This window comes from Ciconia boyciana, chromosome 7 (assembly GCF_034638445.1).
Source record: "Ciconia boyciana chromosome 7, ASM3463844v1, whole genome shotgun sequence".
NCBI classification, from domain to species: Eukaryota; Metazoa; Chordata; class Aves; order Ciconiiformes; family Ciconiidae; genus Ciconia; species Ciconia boyciana.
The window spans coordinates 31,368,571-31,393,114 of record NC_132940.1 but is presented as its reverse complement, the minus strand read 5'-3'; the positions used below and the strand labels follow the sequence as shown (position 1 = coordinate 31,393,114).

Below are 24,544 nucleotides of genomic sequence, written 5' to 3'. Positions count from 1 at the left end.
AGAGCCCTGTGTTTCCGTGGCAATGGAGACGGGGAGGAGCTGCCCGGCAGGTAAGGCTTGGCAGGTATGGGGGGGCCTTCTGGGAGAGGGGAGCTGGCCTACCTTTGGGGTCTGGGGGCTGAGGACCACTGGCCTGCAGCAGGGACTGCAAGGCGGCGGGTGTGGGGTGGCCTGAGGCTGCCTGTGCCTCCAGCCCGGGGCAGTCCCTGGCACAGCCGCCTCCCAGCCCTCCTGGATGGGGCTGCAAGTCTGCCCCTTTCCAAGGGCAAGGAGGGGAGAGGGATGGAGACAGCCATGCCATGCCAGAGCCAAGCCTGGAGGTACCAGGCAAGACTGCTGAAGGGTTAGGGAGGAGATCTCCTTGCCTGCGTGTGTAGGAAGAAACTTCTACGCAAGCCCTTCTTCGGGTCCTAAAAAGCAGTAGGAAATGTCAGAGCTAAATACCAGCTGAGAAGGATCACGGGTTTTATAAGCTGTGTACTGGCCACTGCATTTCTGCTAGAGGGAAGGATGTCCTCGGAAGTGCTAGAGAGGAGTACGGGGAGGGAGTTGATAGCTCTTGGAACAGACCAGAGTTTCTAACCTCTCCTGATTTAATGCCTATTAAATTGGAGCAACTGCCAAATGTATATTATGTTGGCAAGTTCTGCCTTTATTTTGGGCCTGAAAAGGGTTTGTCTGCCAAGAACTTACTGTGATATTTTCCAGCTGTGTACCACATGCTCTAAAGTCAAGTCTTGTCTGTGTCCTTAAACTAGTTGGTACAGAACACTGCCATTAGTCTTCCCATCCTTTCTCATGGGAATATCATGTACTGCCAAACAGAGCTGTTAAAGGGAAAAAAAATTTTCTTCTGTTCAAAGTTTATAGCAAATTTCTGTATTTTCTTTCCAAGAAACCATTTATGCAGAGAGACAAGAAACTACCTGGCAAGATTGCTCCTAGATTGTACCTACACCCACAAACGTAGCTGAAGGCGAAGATATCTCTAATTAGAAACCACTGTACACAAGGATACAGCTGATAAGGAGCTCAAAAAGTTTTAATACCAAGAGTGTTTATAAAGAACAATATATATTGGAAAGGCTAGTGGGGGGAAAAAGGCTTCAGAAGAGAATTCATGGAGATTATGAAACGAATGGAAATAGGGTTTTTTTTAATTATGATATTGCTAAGAAGAAAAAGTGGTAAGATGAATAATTGGAGACAAATACAGTTAAATCTCTGGCCCAGTTAGATGTATAAGAGGCAGTTGTTCTTAATGCAGTTTGTAGATAGAAAAACAAGCACCCCTACGGAGGATGTAGCAAAGCATCGGGGGCTTCTTCCGAACTGATGTACCTAGTGTCAGCCGTATGGGGGGGGGTTCACAATAAATCATAACAAAAAAACCCTGTTAACCCTGTGAAGTACAAATGGGGGTTTAATTCTCTTTCTAGACCTGCAACTTTCCTTGACTAAGCATTAAAATAAAATAAACATTCAGCATGCCTACAACTGGAGTGCCAGTTCCTGGACCAAAAGCCGATGGAAGGAAACCGGGTGGTGCCTCACAGGCAGGCTTGGTTGGCGAGGACCGATCAGGTAGGGCTGGGCTGGGGCTTGCACATCTGACTCTCCGTCCTTCCAGCTTCCCTTTAACAGTGGGATGCTTCTCTGCATTAAGTTTTGCCTTTATTTAGACAATTGCTGATATTTTAGGGTGTTAATATCTCTGCTGAAAGGCGACTGCTAGCAATCCACAAGAAGGGAAATGGCTTTACAGAAACACGCAAACTTTAGTTGTTTACAGCATCCCTTGGCGTTTGCGTACCTGATAGCTTGGTGCAGTTGTGTGACCAGCGCTTTATGTCCTGTAGTTAGAAGGTAACTGTTGTTCTAGGCTTCACCTAAGATCTAACAACTCCTAAAAATGGGATTAGCTGCCTGTGGTTTAGGTAGTTGATCCTGCTTTGGGATAAGGGATTAGATAGAGTTGATCCTGTTTTGAGGTAAGACATCTTGTTCTTCTCAGCCCTGTATTTTATCATCAGTTTTGTTTTCTCTTTCACCAGCAGAATAATGCTGTTGAAATGGTTCTGACATGCTATTTTCCAGAGATCCCCAAGCTGAGGGGTACCTCAAAGATGCTTGACCACATCAGGCCTGTTTCTTCCTCCCTGGAGCATAGTTTTGTTCCAGAAGAGGTTTTCCGAAGCCTGACCTGTGCCAGCAGTTCTCTCTACAGCCCAGAGTACTTACGGTCTCCGCAAACCACCAAAACCCCAATGGGCTTCAGGGTGAGTGTGTTTCCATGTCCTGCTTTTTCCTGTCCAGAACAGTCTCTTCAATGGGGGTGCGTGTTCATTCCCTGGGCAAAAGGAAAGTTTGCCCACCTTGTAAGATAAATTTATCTTATATTGCATCACTTTTCTGGGCGCGCCATTTGATGCAGATCCAAAGTGCTGCCTTCCAGTCCCTGCAAAACATGCTTGCACCCTGGTGCTGCTGTGAAGCCCTTGCCAAGGCTGTTTCGTCCACACTAGTTTGTTTAGCCAAGACAGAAATAATGACGTAGAGCTTGCTTAGACCTCCACCCTGACCTCTCTCACTCCTTGGCACATTTCTCACTAAGAAGTGACAGCCACGTGTGCCTCGTCTGCAGGGCTGCCTGCAAACCCCAGATCGGCTTTGGCATTATCCTAATCGTCGGAGCAAGTTCAGACACCTGACAGACCACCCTGTCACTTTGACAGGCGCTGGAAGGTAAGCAAAGAAGGGATAAGGAGCCCAGGGTGATGGAAAGACGTTAGAGCTGGGAATGCAGAGCTAGATCTCTCCCTTGGTCTTTTTTTGTGGTAGGTGGCTGTGCTGCCTAATGTGGCTGGATGAATGGACCACCTGTCCCATCCAAGTTCGGGCTGGAGAGATTCGAGGGATAATAAATGAGTTGCTAAATGAGCAATTCTTGGAACCATCCTCCCAAAAGATGCTAGGCTTGCAGGGATGCTCTGTGATCCACGATTAAGAAAAGAAGCTCTTCTGGCTTTAATGGACTTAGCAGGGAATAGCTTTACACTTCTTTGTAAATAAGCGACGCTTAGTGGCACTAGGAAGTGAAAAATGTTTTGCTCTTTATCGGACATTGGTTATGTACGTGATAGGGCATTGACAGCAGATGTGAAAAATGGATAGGCAACGTGAGGTTAATCTGCCTAAAAAACATGATCTCGTCGGTCTTTTTTGGCCCAGGGGACAGAGTCCTGGCCGTAAGTCTGGCCTCGGGCTGAGCAGAACAAATCTGCGCGTGGCTTAGGCTGGCAGTAAGGGAAAGGTGGGTTGCCTGTGGGGTGGGTCAGTGATCGAGCTCTTCCCCTCCGTTTCAGGGATGTCTCTTACCTGTGTGACATTGCGATTGGCCAAGAAGCTAAGAAATCAATGACTGGCAGAAGCTCTTTTGCTGACAGCAGTCGGGACCAGAGAGGGAGCCATGGTACAGTCCCATGTACTCCTGTGAGTGCTGCCGTTCAGGTGTTTTCTGTGTGTATCACTAGCTGGGAGAAGGGAGGTCCTCATACACGTCCCCCAGTGTTACCCTGATCCTAAAACTCATCAGCTCTCCTTGCGGCTCCAGCCCCCTGGCTCCCCTGCCGCAGTTCGGTGTTAGTTGTTTCAATCTGCTTTTGGATGTAGATTGTTTCTGTCGGGTTCTGGATGTGTGGAGCAGGAAAAGGAAGAGCAGTATGAAAAGCCACTACTTGAGCTTCCCTCTCCCAGCTGCCAAACCTGCGTCCTCTTTAGGAAGGGAATGTGTTCATGTCTTTTATGCTGATGTTTCATGCTCTCTCTCTTTTCCCAGCGAGCAACCCTAGCAGATAGTCTGGTTCCCAAGGAATTTCACATCGTGAAGAACAGGGGTGTTTTGCCCTTGAAGTACTTCGATGAGTGAGTGCTTTCTGGTTTACAAGGGTTTGTCCTCAACTGTTCAGAGCAGGGGATAAAGTGATGAGAGGCTGAGGACGCTGCCCAAATACACCTCTTGCCATTGGGAAGGGGAGAGTATAAAAGGCAGGTTGTGCAAATCCCATGCTAATGACCCAGGCTATAGTTAACCCTGCAGAGCAAGGTGACGCTCCTTTTCTTTGTCCCTGCTGCTTTGGGGTGGCTAACAGGGAGTACTGCTTCTCTTCTGTTTATGGTGGGGGGTTCAGTAGCTGGACATGAATGTAGGAGCTGAAGTCTGGTTTGATCCCTTGAGGCAACTTTTGGAAGTTTTTTGCTGCTGATTTATTTTTTTAATTAGTTTCTCTGTTTTTCTTTTCGAATTGCTTTCTGCCACAAAGCTGGCTGGGGTCTGGGTAGTTCTTACTCTCACTTTATGCTTGTATAGACCTGCTAGCATCTTGAATCTGACTACTCTGGGCATTTTTTTGTTTGTTTGCAAATTTTTCTTTCCTTTCCCTTTCCCTTCCCTTTTTTTTAATTTTTCAGGCTGTGAGTTTTGAGTTGAGTTTACCAAGTCTTGCCCAAAAAAGGCTACTGAGACTCCCCTTGGTATCTCTGGACAACTTACTAAATGCGAAGGAGATTCTTTCTCATTGTTCAAGGATTAAAATATTAAGATTAGGAGTGAAATCCTTACAGCTTCTTTGCCAACATGATGTAACAGAACACTGTCATCTTATTTTGATCGTCTCCTGTGATCAGTCTCTGGGTGGTTGTGGTGTGGATGTGTGGTGCTTTTTTGGCCCCACCAGTAACTTTTAAACCCATTGGTCACTTGGCCAAGTACCATCAGAGGTCTTAAAGGGAGAAGGTTCCTACAAGATTTGTGTTGTTAGTGGCAAGAAGAAGGAGCTCCAGCTGGGGGAACAGCTGCAGGAGGCCCAATTCTCACATTAGGCTCTGGATGCTCCCACTGAAGAGCAACCCTGGGGACTCTTCTCTGCCTCTCCAACCTTCAGCAGCTTGTACATGGGACAAAGAGATTGAAGGAGAGGGTGGGATCCTGTAGCTAGCACTGGAAGGATTGCTTTGTAATCAAGTTCTGACATTTGTGTTTGTTTCAGTAAATACACAACCCTGCTTGAGGACCGTGAAAAGAAACTACGGCTGTTCCCATCCATGTAAGTACCACCCTGCATGAAGCTGTTGTTGGAAAAAAAACAGCTGTTTGAATTTCATTTCCTGGGAAAATATCATAACATGCTATACAGAATAATGATGTGTGTCTGGTCTGTCAGGAAACCTTCTGGGAGGTTAGAGGTCATCCAGCTGATGGAGGTGATGGACAGCATGTTGGAAAAAGCTGGAGTAGACAAGATAATCAGAATAACAGGACCTTCACAGGTGGATAACTCTTGTGCCTGAATAACTTTCTTGTACCCAGAAAAATAACATCCTGGTTTCCCCAGTGTTTATCCCTGCTGTGCTTAAACTACCTCCTAGCAGCTAGCTTCTGCCCAAGCCAGCTGTCTGTATGTCCTGTAATAACCAGGGGTTTCCTCTCCTGAGCTTCTCTTCATCTTCCTCTGATCCACAAAGAACAAATGGTTAGCTTGCTGGTGTAGGAAGTTACATTTCTGGCAAAAATGCCAGAAAAGGATGCATTTGGCATTATTACTATGGAGGAATGAAGTCAGTAGCTGTCTCATCTCTTCATTGGGAGATAGGCTGCTGTGTTACAAAACGGGCCTTCGGAAACCTTCATACACCTAAAAAGCAGATGTCAAAGAACATCTGTACCTTGCTTGGCCTTATTTTCTGTTATTCTCGCACAGTGATGGGGAAGGATTTGTGAAAAATGTAGAGCATTGCCTCAGCAGGAACTCCAGCTAGAATTAGCAGAGAAGCTCCTGTGAATGTTGATGGGAGGGTAGTCAGGATAGTCCATAACACGTTTGAATACAAATCTGTGAACGCATGCAGGATGGCTCCTTCCCTTCTCCTTTATACCTTTAGTAGTGTTTTGTCCTCAAAGGGAAACCTCCTTCAGTAGAAAAGAGATCTGTGCTAACCTCTGTTGTTAAAGGAGTAGGCTGGCCAGGCTCTGCGAGGTGTTGATTTTTCTAGCCTGTTTTGCCAGCTGCATAACGTGCTGGAGCTGATGAAGGCAGAGCAGAACATCTACAACATCATTTTCCATGAGCTGATTCGGCAGGTCAGCGTGGACTGTGTGGAGAGAGGACAGCTGCTTTCGAAGCTCAGGTCATCATTAGCCAACCCTTAATCCCCTTCTTGATTTATGGCAGCGTCCTCTCGGGAGCAGCATTAGCTATTGCAGATTGTTCCTAACATCCTTGCCCAGCAAAGCTAGCCCGTTGTGATGTAATTGGCATGGGTCTGATGCCAGGAGTGAAATAGGATTTCCCTGCCTAGTTAACAACGAGGGCTAATGAGCCTCTGTTAAGTAACCTGGAGCTTGAAATTGGTGGCACTGTCACCACACTTGACAGTATGAGCACCTTATTGGTGTGACATTCAGTGGAAGTTCTCACACGTAGAATAGCTGGTACTTCCCTCACTGCCGGTGTTCCCATGCTCAGATTACCAGTATTTGTAGCAATTAAATTATTCCAGAATGTTTAAAATCCCCAGTCAAAACACTCAAATATTGCCTTCTAGATAGCTTCCTGTGCAGTGAAAGGAAAGGGTCTTCAGATGGGGTAAGACAGATCTGCACTCTCAGGTAAATACCTTTTTTTACTCTTTACTGCAGGCAGAGGTACGTGAGTCTCCTGGAGCGGATTCCTGAACAGATGAAGACCCTCTACAAAAAAATGATGGCACAGCAGTTGGTCGACAGACATATTACAGAAGAACTACTCTATTTTAAAGAATCTGTTGGACAGCTGGCCAGGTCTGAATCCTGCCTGATCCTAAGAAATTATCTCTATGCCCTCAGCTTAGTCCATTGATTTTGTTTGGTTTTCTGTTCTTCCTCGCATAGGAGCAGGAAGATAGTGTTATGATTTGAAGCAGAGCTACAAGGACTACACCTGAGCCTCCTCACACTCTCACTGCACCCTCTTAGTGCCAAATAATGTCAAAGCCACATCCTTTCTTAGCACGCTGGAGGTTTGTTGGTGGGGGACTGCAGAAAGGGGTTGTCGGAGCAACATGCGTGCACGGGAAGAGGAGGTCTTCAAGATGCCTTTCACTCCTACAGTGAGATGATTGTGTTGGAGGAAGAGAGCCCTGCATGATAGTGTAGGGCCCACCAGTCTGTGTGTGCCGGAGTAGAGACCTTTGGGTTGGGCTAAGTTGCATTAAGTCTGTTCCCTGCTGTTTCAGGGAGCTGTACGAGGTACGAGAGCATGACCGCAAGGTGACCAAAGAAGCAGAAAAAACTCAAGAGGAGCTAGCTACAGCCATGCAGGAGGCTAAGGCGAACGCAGAGTAAGTTCTTTTCAAAGTTGAGTTTGGGAGATTTCTGCAGCATGCTGGTTTCATTCTCTTGGGGTTGTTGGGAAGGAGAGGTGAGGGCTGATTTCCTTCTGGGGAAGAGAGCTTGGCCGTTTATGACAAATGCCATTATTTTGCTATAAATGCTAAACTCCTCAAAGGGACAGAAAGCTGTTCAAAACATTTCTAGTTTTAAGTCAGGAAAGTTGCATTTGTTGCTCAGGTGCTGTCATTCCCTTTTCTTCACCCCACATTCACAGCTGGTGAGCTCTTCATAGTCTAGTAGAGCCTGTAGCTCTGAACTTCTAAGGGCCTGTGGACATCTTCTGATACCTAAGAAATCAGGAATTTAGGTGGCTGGTATCAGAGTTGTGGTGCTTAGGCACACAGATTCACTTACAGAGAGATCTGTATTCATACTGAATCCAAGTCGCAATGGGAATATCAACAGAAAGGCGTTGTAGGGACTCAGGGAAAAGGACCTGTGAATTTCCAGGCTGTGTGGGAGGTGACTGAGGAAGGAAGGAGGAAGAGGAAATGTCTAAGAAAAGCTTTAGGAACTGGGAGAAAGACAGTAAACGTGAATGAGAAACACAAGTGCACATATTTCATTGTCTTTCCCTTCTTCTAGCCTTTTAGAAGAGTATCGGGAATTATATGAGTTACAGAGAAGACGACTGGAAGAGCAAGTTCTGCTGCTAGCCCAAGAGAGAGACATTTGGAGCTCAGCTGCGTATGACCTGGCTCTGAAGGTAGGTGCAGGAGATCAGTCATATATTGCAAGGTACAAGCCTTCATAGCTAGCAGTCTTGTTCCAAGAGCAGATTTCATCCCAAAGAACATTTTTATTCAATACGATTGGGTAGTAACAGATCTCATACCTGCCCTGACCTCACTTCCTGAGGTCTGTTGTATTTCACATGTGTGTGTTTTAAGTAGAAACCAAAGTAATTCACACAGCATTTTTGGTACAGATCTCCAGGTTCTGTGCAGGAAGAACTTCTGTGAAATTAATATTTCCATTCAGAGATGGGTTTGACTAAAAAGTTTCTTATTCCTCATGATTTAGAATATTGTACCCAGATTCCTCACAAAATATCATTCTTGGTTAATTCTGTGTTTCCTTGTTTATGTGTCCCCCTTGTTTGTGATCTCCTACTTTATCCCATTCAAGTTTAAAATCCGTTAGCAGAACTTCTGGGACTGTCTTGGGAGATCAGATATTTATTTGTAAGGAAAGTGGACTCAACCGCTTGAGCTCCATTTCATTGTGTCCTGGTTTCAGCTGGGATACAGTTAATTTTCTTCCTAGTAGCTGGTATAGTGCCATGTTTTGGATTTAGTATGAGAATAATGTTGATAACACACTGATGTTTTAGTTGTTGCTAAGTAATGTTTACACTGGTCAAGGACTTCCAGCTTCCCATGCTCTGCCAGGTGCACAAGAAGCTGGGAAGGGGCACAGCCAGGATAGTTGATCCAAACTGGCCAAAGGGCTATTCCATGCCATATGATGTCATGCACAGTATATAAACTGGGGGAAGTTAGCTGGGGGGCAGCAATCGCTGCTCGGGGACTGGCTGGGCATTGGTTGGTGGGTGGTGAGCGGTTGTATCACTTTGTTTTTCCCTGGGTTTTGTTCTTCTCTCTCTCTTGTTATTTTCCTTCTCATTACAATTTATTATTGTTACTGTTGTTATTGTTTTATTTCAACTATTAAACTGTTCTTATCTCAGCCCACAAGTTTTCTTACTTGTGCTTTTCCGGTTCTCTCCCCCATCCCACCGGGTGGGGAGAGAGTGAGTGAGCGGCTGTGTGGTGTTTAGTTGCCGACTGGGGTTAAACCACGACACATTGATGGTAAAAGCTCCCATATTAATATCAGATGCCTCTCCTCTCAGAAGAAAACAGTGCAAATAATAACTTTTTTTTCAGATAGTAGACAGAAACCAGCTCACATTGGTTCGCAGGCTCCATGTTAGTGGAAAGACACTGACCAATGTTCTCAAGCATTTCATAGTCCTCTTGGCCTCAAAGGTAGGGACCCGCCTGTGATGGGTTCCCGTTCAAAGTGTTTGCATGTGTGGTTTATGTAGCTCTACAGTTCTCAGTAAAGCATTTCGTACTTTGGCTGTTACTTGAACTTTCAAATGTCCGTATAGTGTCAAACAAGCATTAAAATTTAAACAAGTTCACACTCTTTCTGCTTTTCTCTCTTTACTCCATGTCCCCTTTTCTCTACTTCAAACTTTTCTTTTTTCCCCTCTTTCCCCTTTTTCTTTGTGGCTTTCTTTCCTCTCCCCATTCCTTCTCCATAAAACCAAAACAGATCCAGGCTAGTGTAATTTTGGTCTCATAGGGGTGGGGCTGCATGGTATCTCAATAGCGTACAAGCAGCAAGGAGTCAAGCGCTCAGTTCTGGCATGCCCAGGGAGGGTGAGCCACCCTAGTCCTGTGTCAAAGGGTTTGTGAGGGCTGTGCTGTGGAATTACAGACATTTCCCAGATCTCTGATACATGTATACCTCAAAATAGCTAGGGAAAGGGAGAATTCCTCCAACTTGGATCAAAACAATCACAACAGTCCCTTTTCCCACGCTCTTGCCCAACATCTGCAGGATACGGGAGACCTGGCTGATCTGCAGGAAGAGACCGAGCAGTTCAGGGAGAGACTGGGTCACATTGGAGCAGAAATAGAGCATTCTGAGGAGTCCAGCCAGGGAAAACTGCAAATTGTCTGCAGCAGCCTCAACAAGTGGCTTCAATACTTCAATAGCAGTGACTCGTGAGTGGTCCAGAGGGACCAAGAGTAGCAGTCAACTCCCTCAATCTTTGCCTTGTGACAGTAGGTCTCACTGGACCAGTGCAAAGTGTGCACTGACTCCCAGGTGCAGTGAGATTTGGTGCAATTTGCACATCCCTTGCTGCTCTACTTTTGTGATTGATGCATTTATTTTGATAATCAGTTCCATAATGGTAACTCCAAAGTGATGCTGAGGGTTTGTGGTTGAATTCAGTGGAGCAAGGACTGTGCCCTCCTGTTGCGAACCAGTGTTTCCTTTTTTCCAGCTGCCATTGCTATAACAGAATTCCTCTTTTTAGTTTGGTTCATTTTAACTTGAATGCACATGCATTGATGCTTCAGTACAGCATTCAGTTCTCTCATGTACAGATACAAAATGTGACTCTGAGAGACATGAGGTTTCAAATCCAAAGTCATTTTGTATGTTAAGGTGCTTATATTTTCCAGGCTTTTTGTTAGTTCATTGTGATATGTTAAATAAAACAAAGCATAAATGCAAGCACAAAATGCGGAAATGCAGAGTCTGTGCACTAAGAAAAGACATCACTTTTATAGATTTCATTTATAGAGTTAATAATGTCTGAATTTTCAATATGTGCTTGAATTTGATTTTTGTCTTTGCTGGAAGTAACATATTTTCTTAACTGACACCCAGTGTTTGTGTTATGTTGAGTGAGAGAACAAAAATCTCTGAGTAGGGCCTTGTATTTTTACTTCTCTTTCAAGTTACAATTTGTATCACACATTTGGTATGCGTAGAGTATATATCTTGACTCTTGGTTTTACCTTGGCTACTAAGCTCAGCTCTCATCCCTCCTTTCCCTCTGCTTTAGCTCCTCTCCGATGAATGAAAAGCTACTGGATGAAATCCTACAAGATATCAAGAACTTGATAAAGGTAAGATTTTGGGGGGTTGGACATATTATCAAGTGGTATCTGCTCAGCAAATTACCACGTGTTAGCTGAGCCACAGTGAGCATCTATGCCCATCACAAATGTGAATGAAACACATCAGCTCAAATCTTTTGTGCTGAAGCTTAAGCTAAGAGTCTACACATGAGAAGTTATAATTGACCAATACCATAGTTCAGCCAGTGCATTAAATTTAGTTGTGCATTTGAGCAGTGTCTGACCGACGGCTCTGGCGACTGATAAATGATATTAATCCATAGAAGAGCTCAGAATTGTCACCAATAAATTTCCAACTTATTGTGCTATCTACTAACTGTGACATCCTTATGGTCATGCATTCCTCACACTTCTCTTACCTGATTTCCATTGCCTTTCTGTTGCAGCCAAGGGGTGGTCCAACTTCTGGGGGCACAGCGAGCTTGCTACTTTTCTTTCAGATGCTAAAAGAAGACCTAGAGCAGTACAGAGGGGAGGTGCACCTAAGAAAGACTGAAAGTCTCAGGAGCACTGCCAGCCTCCAGGAGCACTGGACGGAGCTGGGACAAACCCTGCTGAATCAACACCGGGACTTTGCTGGAGTGTTGCCTCCACAGCACGCTGCCCTGGAAGAAATAAACCAAAGGGCATGTGAACTCTACCGGCAATACAGTATAAGGATAAGTGGGAATAATGGTAAGGAATGACCAGTTTTTCAGTTCAGTTTTTCCTTGGGGATGCCAGGAAAGTAGTGGGTAATAAAGGACCAGTTGACATAATCTGTACTGGCTTTTTCCAAAGCTGAAGTCTGACCCTCAGATATGTGCTGGGAATCAAGAGCATTCAAGAAATAAACTCCAAGAAATTTGATTTGCAGTCACATGTAAAAAGAATATTTGAAATTTTAAATGTGATACAGTGCAAAGAACATGCAATGCAGATATGATATGGGGAAGTCGTGTGTTATGTTCAGAGGGAGCGTGGGTGCTTTGTGGTTATGTAGATAATGCATGGAAAGAAAATAAATGTAAAAGGAAAGAATGGATGTTTAAAATGTAAAGTAAAACATAACTTTGGAGATCATTAACCAGGTAACACTGTCTCAGAGGGTAATACTTTTTTTTATTACTTTATCATTAACACAAATCTATCTTAATCTAGATATTGAATTATCTTGATAATAAAGTATGTAAATAAATGTTTTCTTTGCTGATATAAAGCTATCATGTCCTGTGTAAGATAACAAACACATGTTGGGTAATTTGCAACTAACCTTCTCAACCTTTGCCTCTGCAAGACCTTTACTCATTTCTGATTTCAGAATTGTTTCTTCTCTGATGTTTTTTAATCATCTTATTTCCTTTTAGCAGACTAAAACTAAATTTAACATGTGCTGTCAGAACTGCTACTCATGTTTGCTAAGCTGCTTCTCATACTGTCATCTTATTCTTTCACTCAGGGTTATGCTGTGCTTTTCCATACATTACCTTATGCTACATGTTATGTTTCAGCCTACTAAAGGAGCTGAGATAGAATGATAAGTCTGTCCATCCTAAGAGACAGCTAAAGGAATTAAATATTCCTGGTAGTTCTCATTAGAAAGTGAGAGAAAGAAGAAGGAATGGGGCCATAGTTGGCCAGACACCAGCATGGCAAAAAGTTAACAGCAGATTGTCAGAAGCCTTGATATTTAGTTGTGATCTGAACAAAGGGCTACGCAGCACAGTGCAGACATCTGACCCAAAATTGCTTCAGCCAGTAAAGTCCAGAAAAAGGGATTTTTGCTTATTTTAACGAAGGCTTTGGGAACTGGACCGCAGGAAAGGTATTCTCTTGATCCATACAAGACAGTGTATTTTGAATGGCTTGGATTCACTTTTACATTGTAATGTAATGGCCTTTCCGTAGAAAAGACAAGGTATCCCTTCTCTTTACATTGCATTTTTGGTAAGAAACAGTGAAAATGAAAGAGATTATAAAGAACAGGAAGAGACAATACTGAGAACATGGTAATTTTGTCCTGTAAGGCAATGGCACTCAGTTACCTGAAGTATTTCTCAGTTACCTGAAGTATTTATTATCTTCTAAGAGCTGATTGCCTGATCTCAAGCAGCACGTGCCAGAAATACAAAGGATTTGGTATTTGATGGCAAGGATTAGAGATGCAGAGAGAACAATGAGATTGTTTTAGACAGAAGATATAAGAGAGGACTTATATGAAATCTATAAGGTTTGGCTTAAGGTCTGCTTTTATTCAGTCTTCCTTGATCACTTCTTAAAGCCTTCACAACGTACCTTCTTTGTGACAATAAAATGTTTTTGACTCTGAAATTGGCACTGGGGACTAGAGTGACCTCTCCAGTGAGCTCCAGTTAGGTATTCTCTTTTGCTGGGGACTTGGTTAAGTTTAGAAGATAAATGCAATGACACAGACAGCCTTTGCAAAGCAAGCTTCTATTTAATAAAGATCCAGAATACCGTGTAAGGGCTAATATGGTCAAACCAAACATAAGTGATCAGAAGTGACTGTTCTCCCTCATCCCATGCCATCCTGGGACCCACCTCTTTTGCTCTTAAGCTGATGCTGCATGGCAGGAAAACTTAAATAACATCATTCCTACTATTTCTTCTTGGCCTCCTGGTTGTTAAAAACGAATGCTTGGTTGTAGGGCTCCCATAGTGTGCTCTGAAAGGCTCCATCCCGCAGAGGGTAACCTCTTCCCTTTCTTACCAGTCTGGACATCCCAACACTGCTTCATTGCACTTCTCCCAGTCCAGAGGAGAAGTTAACCAGTTCTACCCCACAGCTGCACAGTGGGGAAACCGAGCCATGCATCAAAATCATTGAAATTTTAAAAAATTGTCATCACCTCCATGTGCTTAACCATGCCATCTTTGCTACAAGATGTCATGGAGGCCAGGACCTCACCAGGATTTAAAGAAAGCCTAAACATTGAATATCAAGAGCAAGCATTGTTACCTTTCAAGCATATTCCCCAACAAACAGAGAATATCCATCAGCATGTGCCAGATGAGTGAATGAACAAGTAATTTACTACCTTGTCCAGGCATTTTGCACATCTGTGCATACTGTATCACCTGCATCTTTGAAGAATCAAGTTGTAACTGCAAAGCTGTTTTAAAAAGAGTTATATTAAGCCTTTATGCAATGAGGCAGCCAAATCTGCCAAGACAAGAACGAAAGTCAGGGCTTCAAATCAAGCCCATTTTCTTTCAGGTTGCTTTGAATTCAGTGCGTACTAAACAGCTCATTCTTAGTCCTAAGTGTAGCCAGTTCCCACACAGGCTGTTCATCCCTCTTGGCATCCCTCTTTGAATTCATCTTTTTGTTGGCTGAAAGAATTGTAATTAAAGGTTTATATTTTCTTCCCCTCCAGGCACAGCTAGGTTTTTGACAGCCTTGGTGAGAAGTATGGAAGATTGGTTACTCAAGGTGCAAAAGCTGAAGCGAGGTTCTGGCATGCACGAAGCTGAGCTGCGGGCATTTTATCACAAGATTCCTGCGTGGCTGGCCCAGGTGGATGCAGTGATGAGCTGTATAGGCTCCAGCCAGCTGCATGAAGCTGAGAGTGATAAAAAACCACATTTCCCGTAAGGACAGAGGTGTTAATTGTGTCTGGGCCGGCCTTGTACGTTAAACTACACTCGTAAGAAGAGAGAAATGTTCTTTTGTGGGGACCCTGGCACAGGAAACTGGCAGTGGGATAAATATGATCAGCTGAAGTGTTAAAGTGATTGGCGACTGCCTGTCATTTGCTTTGATTTGGCAATATCTGTGGAAACAGTTGGTAGCTTCAATATCGCTCCTGGAACATCACCATCTCCCTCAGAACTGCCACCTGCTTTGGAAATCTTGACATTTGAAGAAAACCAAAATATGTGATTCATTACAGTCAGATTTGTGGGGGCATGTTCCTCTTCATGGTGCTCCATTGTCTTTGGTAAATATTATCAGGAAATAAATCATTTGCAGAGCACATGCAAAACATATATGTAAGAGATGATTTGCAAATGCCAAGCTTGCCCACAGCTATAGCATTAACAAAAAAAGCCTGTGTCACGTTTCCAGTATATGGTGTACTAAAATATGTCACTTTCCTTGAGTTGGGAAGCAAAAGGTGTCTTTGAGAAGGGAGATCCTCGGGTCTCATACACTAGAGGTCACTTTCTGGATTTGTTTTTTTTTCAGGGTGGTACCTAGAGAATTTTTTCAGATTATTCAGCGATGGGTTCTGTCCATGAATAATGAGGCTGAGAAGAATATCATGCATCTTAACGAAAAAGTAAGTGCAAGCTTGCAATTGCTAGGGATAAGAGCACTATATCTAGTATTCAGTCTTTCCTTCAATTTCCATCTAGCCAGAGCGCAGTTGTGAGGAATGCTTGTTTCTCTTTCGACGTTTTCTTTCCTGTTTGAGTTGTGGCTTTTGTCTTCCAGCCAAAGGAGCAGAGGAGAAGTCCTCTAAAAATAGCTGTAAGGTCTCCTATACAGTGCATGAACACAATTTTATTGTTTCATCTTTAGCAAGCATTTCCTCTGGAATAACATTGATACTTCCTGTTCAGAGAGCTGGCTCCTGTTGTGGCTGCTAGCTCTCTGGTTTTACTTCTTTCTCTCAGGACTGTAGCCTAGAGGCTCTCACTAAGCACTTTTTATATGTTCTGTAAGTGCGGTGTGTGATTTTTGGTCTGTCGCTGAATTCTGGACATGAGAGAGTACCATGTGGCTGATAAGCAGCATATGATCCTAAACAAGAACTGGGAGAAGGATAGATCCATAGTAGGAAAAGATGTGCTCGCAATGGGAATGAATATGGCAGAAAAAATGGTAAAAATAAATGTTTCTGTCATTATGTCAGTTTGCAAATTGAATTAGGTAGGACAGTGACTTACACAAAATGCACCGAATTCAGACTACTTGGCAAGACCAGTCATTTATTACTTGTTTAGATTTTCTCTGTTGTTTTTGTGCAGGTGACTGAACTGCACAGAAACTTGACCCTGTGGCTGGTGAATTTGCTGAGACACATGACAGCAGACCGCTTGTCCTGGGAGTGTCCCCAGCAGCAAGAGTCAGACACCAAGACAGATGAAGAGCTCAGACTTCTGGGGGCTCGTAAGCTGCAGCATGGAGCTGAAGAGCTGATTGTGGAGATGGGCAGACTCGCTGGTTCTATAGTCAGGTATCAACAGAAGTTTTCAATTGCATCTAAGGGGATTTTCTCAAGAAAAAATGCATAGTGTGCTGAGAGATTGGTCACAGTGACAGATCCCATCAATTTGGTTGTCCTTGGATCTTTTCCTAGGTCTTTAATGGGCCTTACTGGAATTTGTGGGGAGCCTAATAAGATAGGAACACCTAAAGAGAATGGCAGTGCCTGCTTTATACCTAGTACTGCTGTAAAACATGCTAGCATCTGTGATTGCATGGGCTCTGCCCACACGTCTGAGGGTGAGTTCTGAGGATGTAAGGGCAGTACAGGCAGCAAGTCTGCAGTCCAGGTCAGCTGGAGCAAAGCCTCCACCTGATTCAGGATCTGTGCTCACACGTCCTCTGTGAGTTAGTACAGCACTGGCACGGACAAGCTGTCCGGGAGGTTGTTGTGTGAGTGGAGCAGGCAAGGACTGCTTCTCTGGAGACTTCTCTAGTGCAGAGGTCTACAGATAGCTCCTGTACCCTGCTGACAGCAGCAGGATCCTGGCTGAAGGGAATAAAGCATTTGAGGGCACTCCTGCAGGGCTGATGACATTCTGCATCTTTGCAGCTGCTGCCACGAGATTGCCAATGCAATCGTTCGAAAGAAACGGTCTGAGATGGATTCAGAAGCTGATTTTGAGCTGGAGGAGCTGAATAAGATCAAGGTAAAAGGTGCCTGTGTTTCCAGCTGTCTAGGTCTGGGGTAGATGAGACTGCATTTGCTTTGTAAAAGGCAGAGAAAAATATATGTGAGGGTTTCAAGGAGGAAGACTCCAGCTACTCCAATGGATTACCCTGGTCCCCCAAGTTGCCTACTGACTCTGAAGTCCTGGAAAGCAGATAAACCTGGATCAGGTCATGTTCAGTTTTAATATTTTCCTTACTTTGTTTCAGGGTACATATGTAAGGGCTCTCCTGCGAGACTTATTCCATATGAGTGGCAGTAGATTCACCTCTGGTTCAAAGCTTGTCAGAGCCATGTACATCCAGACTTTAGAGGTGCTTAGGAGTTCCTGGAGGTACTTGGTGCAACATACCTTTATACAGATGCAGGTGAAACTTTTTGCAGTCAACTGACCTACCTGCCACCTCTTTATTCAACACTTGCATGTAAAGCTCTTAATTGCTACCGCTGTCATCACCAGTGTTTAGCCGAGCTTTGCCTGTGCTTTAGAAATGCGAGAGGTAGACCCTTCCTGAAGCCCAAGGCTTCCTTGAGCACAGGGCAAATGGCATTGTTTCAAAGAATATAAGAAGCTTCTCTGCAGGGATTGAAAATACTTGTGCTTCTGTTCTGTGTTATCTTAGTGAGTGAAAAATTAACCCCCTGGGATTTACACTAATTTCTCCCTACATGGGCTGGGGCAGTGGCTGTGATAGAGATGTTCTGCATTGTCCTGAGGAGGAGCTTGTGGAAGGAATTAGTTGGCAGGAGTGATTAGCCGGAGACAGATGCCATGTCTGAAAGCTTGGAGAAATGTGTCTTCCTTTTCCTTTGTAGGGTGAGGGTGGAAGGGTCCAGGTAGGTCCCTGGAACAGATAAAGACAGAAAAGTGGAGTTATTTAAGTGGCTGAATGAATATGATAACAACTATTTTTCCTGCTCAATAATCCCTGAATAATCATTTTCTGTTATGTCTTCCCAGACTGAGTGCTGTAATTGGATTCAAGTGTGTAGTCTTCTCCTTTCAGAGATCAAAGGCACTCCTGTCTCCTTTCTGGATTTAGAAGACCTGAGAAACCTCTTTGGATCAGAGGTAGAACTGAGAAACCTCTTTGGATCAGAGGTATATATAGACTGCATTTGCTGTTCTAGGTTGAACTAGTCTGAATGAAGACCTGCTTCAAAACTTTTCCTTAAGGAAGCAGCTACAGTTCAGTTTGAGGGAAGGTTTAGCATGGGGACCTGCTTGCACTCCAAGCTGCAGCTAGAACTACAAGGTGTCATGATTGTGAACTGGTTAAAAATCACAGTGCTTCTTGGGAGGACAGGTCTGAGACAAAACCAGAGCTTCAGTGGAGCTAGGAGATTTCACCCCACTGGTAGATCAGTTCCCCATGGTGCATGATAGCTTTTGCTTCACCCATTGGGGTGGACTTGGGCTGGAATGCTGGTAGTTGTCTTGCCCGGGAGATCAGGATGAACTTCTAGTTTAATTCCTTATGTGGCTAAATGGATATCTGATACTGCCTGTGACAATCAGATGTGTTTTATAGATGGCTGGCCCGGCATTGGCCTAATTTCATATGAAACAAGCTAAATGCAGATCATGAGGAAATGGATTTAGATTTATTGTCTTGAACAATTTGTTTGTGTCAGTTCTGAACTCAACTCCCAAGCAAAGTGACATCATTCATGACTTTGTGTACAGCCAGTGCTGTAGCTCACGTTCTGCCTCTCTTTTTCTTCGTGCCATAGCCTATACAAAGCAGGTATGCCACAGTGGGTCCCGCTTATGTAATGTTCAGTAATTAGCATATTCATTTGTGATTTGAAATGTATTCATACTCAGGACCTCCTAGGTGGCTGGAGTCCAAGTCTAAATATGTGCAAGAGAAAGTCAGAGACCAGTTAGCTTTGCCTAGGTTATTTGGGTGGACAAAGGGAGCGTGCTACTAACCCTATCCTTATGGTGCCTTACAGGAATTGCAGTTGAAGCTTAAGCTTAAGGATGCTATCATTTCTTCAACTCAGGAAGAGCCGGAAGCTGAAGATACCAAAAGCAGTAGGAAACCTGTAACAGAGGAAGAAACATTAGAAGTAAAGGAGAAAATCACTATTATGCAGGTGACTGTAGTAGCTACAATATGCTACTTTCCAGCAGAGCCTTTTTATTTATCGCTTGGTGTATGCAATGTGAAGCATGGCTTTAGAGCTGCCTTGAATGCCACTAGGCTAGTGGTATCTCCTAATTCTTGTTCCTTTTCTCTCTCAGCAGAAGCCAGATGCTGGTATGGGTTATCTGGCTGAGAACAATGAAGCTACTGCAGACATGATCAGATACGTAGGACATGACTACAACATCCACCTGAAGTCTCTGAAGTCAGACATTGTTTCAGTTACAGGGGTAGGAGTCTCCACTGCACCTATGGTTTTAGGTTGTTGGCAGAGATTTGGAGCTGGGTTTTAGCTGTCTACTCAGACTCTGTTAAGAGACCCCCTTTAACACTTGTGTCAGACCTCCTGGGGCAGTGCAAGGTGCTGGTGTTCTCTCTGATTCCTCTCTTCTTGCAATTTTAAATAAACATTAGCACAGTTACTACAGTTGCAATTTGTCCTCCTGACCCATGCATGACTGCCATGGCCCTGGGACTTTCGTGGGACCAGTAACAGGTGATGTATGTAGTCTGAACCAGGACTATCTGCAGAGACTGGGATGGTGAAAATGGTTTGGTGCTGAGCACATGGGAGGAGTTGAAGGGGGTTCAGAGATTCAGGAAGATCCCACAACAACAGGGAAGCAAGAAGTTCAGGTCGTTTTGGCCTCCTAGGTCCTTGTTTTCTCCACTTGCCTTTGGGATGGTGCTCTTTGGTAAAGTTGCTCTTCAGAAGTCATAGGGCCTGCCTTTTGCAGTCACTCCCTGGCCAGTCAGTCATCCAGAGTGGAGCCTAGAGGCACAGGAATTGTGGATCTTTAGCAAACTGTCACTGGATGGTCCTACTCCTCAAGCATGCTGCATTGCTGAGTGTACCTTGCCTTTCATGCTTTAGAGGTGGGCAGCTAGTTCAGAGTGACAGTGGGAAACGCAGGAGTGTTTCTTTATGAACTTTGATTTGTTTTACAGAAATGAATCCCTGGAAATCACAATTACCTTCCAAAGCTTAGAGTAGGAGCCTTTCAACAGTTACTTTTACAGAAAAACCCTGGTTGTCTTCTTCAGATGAAGAAAACTGACTTATACCTTGGACCCTGTGAGGAGCTGCCTCTTTCTGTTTTCTGAACATTGTTTTGTTGTTTTTTCCGCTCCTGGTCAGGCTACAGCCATCTCCAGCCTCTGTAACCCAGTGAATGCACTGCACCAGCAACCCCAAGACTATGAGCTAGTGAGAGTTTCATGTCTGTGTCAGAAAAGCATTTTAGTATATTTTTAATGCCAAGATCATTTCAGTGCCTGAACTAGCCTCTGGTTTTACATGTTTTGCTGATACAGAGCTCTTGTCTGTATTGTGACTGTGCACTGAGACACCAGCACCAAACCAGGCACATGCTGCAGATGAAAAGCAGCATTGCTGGTTTCACATTCACTTATAGAAGGTTTTGCTCTTCCCAACCAGAGGGAGATGACTGCCACCAAGTCGTCGACTCCCTTCTCTCAGAAAGAGTTTGAGGCCCTGGCAATGCTGGAACATCTGCAAGTGCAGCTCCTGTGAGTACTGGTCCTGTGCTGGAGGCATGAGCGGGGCAGGGTTTCATCCCAGGCAAGTGCCTGTTCTGCTCTCTGATAAGGTTCTGCTTCATCCAATACCTGTTGGCTTAATTTCGGGTTTCCTTCTATTCTGGTTGTCTCGGGCCATTGACTGTGATTTATGTTAGCTGAAGACATGACCCATGTCAGCTGTCCTTCATCTGTGTGCAGGTTTTCCATTTTTGTGTACTCACAAGGTACATTGCAAAGGTACTCCTGATGGTTTTCTGCAAGACTTCTTAATACATCAGGTCCTGTTAGCACTTGCAGGGTGCTATGTGGATGCAGCTGAGCACTTCCAGGGCCTGCTAGTGCCCAGGAGCTTGGTAGGTACAGCCATGCAATGTTGGGGGAACACAATGGGAGCATTTGGGAACACAATGAAGAAGCACCCAGGTAGCTCCATGCACAATCACATCAAGGTTTGTGTTTGGTAATGACTTCTTCCATGCCTAAGCAGGCTCAGGCACTCTGAATTACATTCCCTCATATTTCTTGTTTTGTCTGTGAGCTTGCATTATCCAGGGTAACCCCATCTCATTAGCCTTGCTAATAGAATTGACTGTGCTCTGTATTCATCCTTGCACAATGAAGATCAGCATCTCACCCTTTGCTAGCAAACACTGAGGTTTTAAAATGAATTCAATTTGCAGGGTTTACATAGATGCACCATGAAGTCCTTTATAGATCTTTTAACAATGCCCTTCTCTGAAACCATAAATGTATTTTATAGAGTCAGTCAATCCTACTGAGCACTTCAGCTTTCTAAATCTTTCTTTTAGGTATCCTGCCAGCAGCTGCTTAGATTTCAGGTTTCAGCATTATTTTTGCTTCTGTGTTTCAGAGAAACAGAGATCCGTGCTCAGAATGCAGAGGAGAGATCTGAAGGTCTTGAAGAGAAGCTGGAAGAAGCTCTGCAGAGAATCAAAGAGCTAGAGTGTGAGCTGGAGAAAGAGGGGAAAGTCATCCCAGAAGCAACACACCAAAAAGGGCAAGGTCAGGAGAATTAATATTGTGAACCCTCTCCCAGACTCAGAGAGGGAAGCAATCTTTGAGGACACCTCATTCATGTTCTGTTTAGTGCAGGACCCTCTCCTCCTGGGCACATTCCAGGGTTTTGTCTAGACTCTTTGTCAGAGGCCAAGCAAGGAGGCTTTTAACATGATTCTAGATCTGGGCAGAAAGAACTGCTGAACGTGGTCTGTTTTTAAGAGAAAGTAATTTTGTTTGATTTTGACATATGACACAGGGTGTATATCTAGGAGATCACTGTAATTGACTTCATCTTCCTTGTAAGTGAGTGTTCCCTGTTACAGTCAAGAAGACCTGTTTAGGATCACTGATTTTGGGATAGAAAAGAAATAATGTTCCAGGTCACTTCACTCACGGAGGCCACAGACCTTTTGTGTTTATAGCACAGGACACTCTTGCTGTCTCTAGGAGTTATTTGAACACTGCTGACCTACTGATCTTGCCCATATTGGGTAGCAGTGAGTTCCTTAGGTCGCATGTTTGTTGTGGATGAAAGCATTTCCTTGTGTCCTTTCTCAACTAGATCCACACAGATACAAGATGTGGAGAAGGAGAAAGAATGGGAATTAAAACTTCTTCCCTTAGTCCTTCAGTGTATCCTGTCTCTCCGACATCAAAGAGGGAGGAGAGGCTAATGTGTTTGTTGAGGATGTGATACCTTGGGCACATTTTAACTCCGTGGTATTTTTAACGGCTTTGGTTTGTTGTTTTGTTTTTCTTTCAGAAAAATGCTTCCAAGAAAGCGTCTCGGAAGTCAGGGCCTGCTCAAGTCCCAAAGCTTCTACATCTGGCCAGTCCAAGGGATCCAGAAAAAGCAAACATTAAAAAACAGCAATGCCTGAGTAGTTTCTTAGTGTCCATTCATAGTAGTGTTTCACACCCGATCCACTGCTGTTACTCCTTACCTACTACCCCAACATCTCTGTGCCATCTCAGCATTTACGCTGTTCTTCTAGATGGCTCTACCACTTCCACATGTCTTGCTTGTCCTCTACCTCCTCCCACAGCTCTAATACCTTTACAGCTTGTCTTCCTTGTAATGCCATTGCTGCCTCAACTTTCTCCTACCCACATCTCTCCTGCCTGCAAGCCCTCCTCCCATCCCTTTGCCCTGTACTTGCCTCCTGTTTGTGTTCATCAGTCTCTTCTTGTTGCTCTGTCTCATTCAGTCTCATCCCTATTGGATCATGCAAGTAAGTCATTTGCACCTCTTTGCTCTCATATCAAGGGGGTTTTTTTCTCAGTGCCAGCATGGCCTGGTTGTGTATCTGATAATGGGTACCTCCTTCATCCTCTGGGCTTCAGATGATACAGTTCCCAGCTGACGGGTTAGGAAGAAATTGTACAGAAGTTGTACAGAATTGTACAGACAAATTTTTGTTCATCTTTGAATCTTCTTCTTTCAAAGGTTTTGTCCTTCTTTCAGAAAGTATGAAGAGGCCTGAAGCTGTGCATGATCCTGAAGGCCTTTCTCAAATTGCTGCCACAGCAGAGCTGCCTGCAACCAAGGTCACAAAATCAGACTTCAGATGATGCCAGTTCACCCTCTTGGTGCATTGGGATGGCATTTAAAACGCATGCTCCATCTCCCTGTGATTTCTGTGTTTGGCCCCCTGGCTCCCCATCTGCAGTAACCCCTGCAGCCTCAACAGTGAGGTGCCCACTGGAGACTTCTGCCTCTGTTGGGTCCCCAACAGGGCATTCTGTGTAGTTATAAAGCTCTGCAAGGCCAGCAGAGCTGCCTGGCTTCAGTGTGACTCTGCAGTTTGATCCACTCTCAGCTCAGAAGAGCAGGCAGTGAAACTGTCAGGAATCACATCAGCTCAGACAGCCCTTGCCAGCTCCCCCAGAGTAAATACTATTTTGGAAACATCATCTATCACTGACCCTGAAGTACATTTTTAAATGATGTTTTCCTTCTGCAAGGTTTTTGAATGTAATATGTCCTGAAGGTAAAATGACAAGTTTCTGCCAGCTCTGTATATGTAAAAGACAGAAGATCCTGCTGGAGCAAGGCATGTTCTTTGGAACTGAGGATGCTCTTAGCTATCATTTGCCTTTTCTGTAACTGCAGAAAAGTTACATGTTTGAAAAAACTATGCCTGACTCTGCAGATATGAGTGCAAATAGGGTAATGTGTGTGCCCTGACATAGTACTGCATGTCTCTTGACAGTCATTTCTCAGGCTAAGTGGTGTTCCTTTGAGACATTATCTGTGGAGGTGTTGGTCCTTGATGTGCCAAGGAATCTTGGTCTGGATGGATCAATTTACACGGAGTTAGAAATGCAGCCAGAGAAGTGTTGAGAGAGAGGATCGTCTGCAGCTCACTCTATGTAGTATTATGCCCCTTTGCCCCAGGTTGGGAAACAGGGGCCTATTCCAGCAGCATGAGAAATAACCACTACCAGCCTTAGAGAAGGAACTACACAGCTCATGTTCACCAGTGGAAGATTACAGAGCTGTTCCACTTCCCAGAGCTAGTTTTCCATGAGTGGATCACTACTGAGATCTATTACAGACAGACAAGCAGGAGCCACAGCCATCTGGCTGCCCTCTCCTGAGAGAGTTGCAGTGGCAGAATGATTTGGATGTGAGGTTACACCTGGAGCTCAGATGTTTGTGTGATCACTGAGAAGTTCACAGGTGGGTTCTTCCCACTTCCCAGACACTTGTTAAGGGGGCTGGTTCACTGGGTGTCCTTGCTGTAAAAAGGCTGGCAAATACTTGTAGAGCGAGTATTATGGGAGCACTGCGTGTTGAGAAGGGGACTCCACGGAGCTGAAGGGGCTGATTAAATACAGAATATGTGGTAC

General features: G+C 44.4%; 1 protein-coding gene across 5 annotated transcripts; it reads left to right on the top strand.

Moving 5' to 3' along the window:
* The first annotated feature begins 302 nt into the window (after positions 1 to 302).
* AXDND1 (axonemal dynein light chain domain containing 1) lies at positions 303 to 23,021 on the top strand. 5 transcript variants are annotated; one of them, XM_072868615.1, is made up of 25 exons: positions 303 to 1,584; positions 2,098 to 2,279; positions 2,645 to 2,745; positions 3,366 to 3,492; positions 3,839 to 3,924; positions 5,049 to 5,105; positions 5,223 to 5,328; positions 6,065 to 6,186; positions 6,698 to 6,838; positions 7,273 to 7,377; positions 8,015 to 8,135; positions 9,319 to 9,420; positions 10,001 to 10,167; positions 11,019 to 11,082; positions 11,535 to 11,769; positions 14,472 to 14,685; positions 15,284 to 15,377; positions 16,069 to 16,277; positions 16,860 to 16,956; positions 17,938 to 18,078; positions 18,936 to 19,079; positions 19,228 to 19,359; positions 20,568 to 20,659; positions 21,543 to 21,694; positions 22,455 to 23,021. In XM_072868615.1, exons 1-25 carry the CDS (start codon positions 1,488 to 1,490, stop codon positions 22,553 to 22,555), a joined length of 3,189 nt encoding a protein of 1,062 aa, XP_072724716.1. In that variant the 5' UTR covers positions 303 to 1,487; the 3' UTR covers positions 22,556 to 23,021. The 5 variants fall into 5 exon arrangements, with proteins under 5 accessions (XP_072724716.1, XP_072724715.1, XP_072724714.1 ...); XM_072868614.1 differs by having other exon boundaries at positions 11,481 to 11,769; positions 19,231 to 19,359; XM_072868613.1 differs by having other exon boundaries at positions 11,481 to 11,769.
* The last annotated feature ends 1,523 nt before the right edge of the window (positions 23,022 to 24,544 follow it).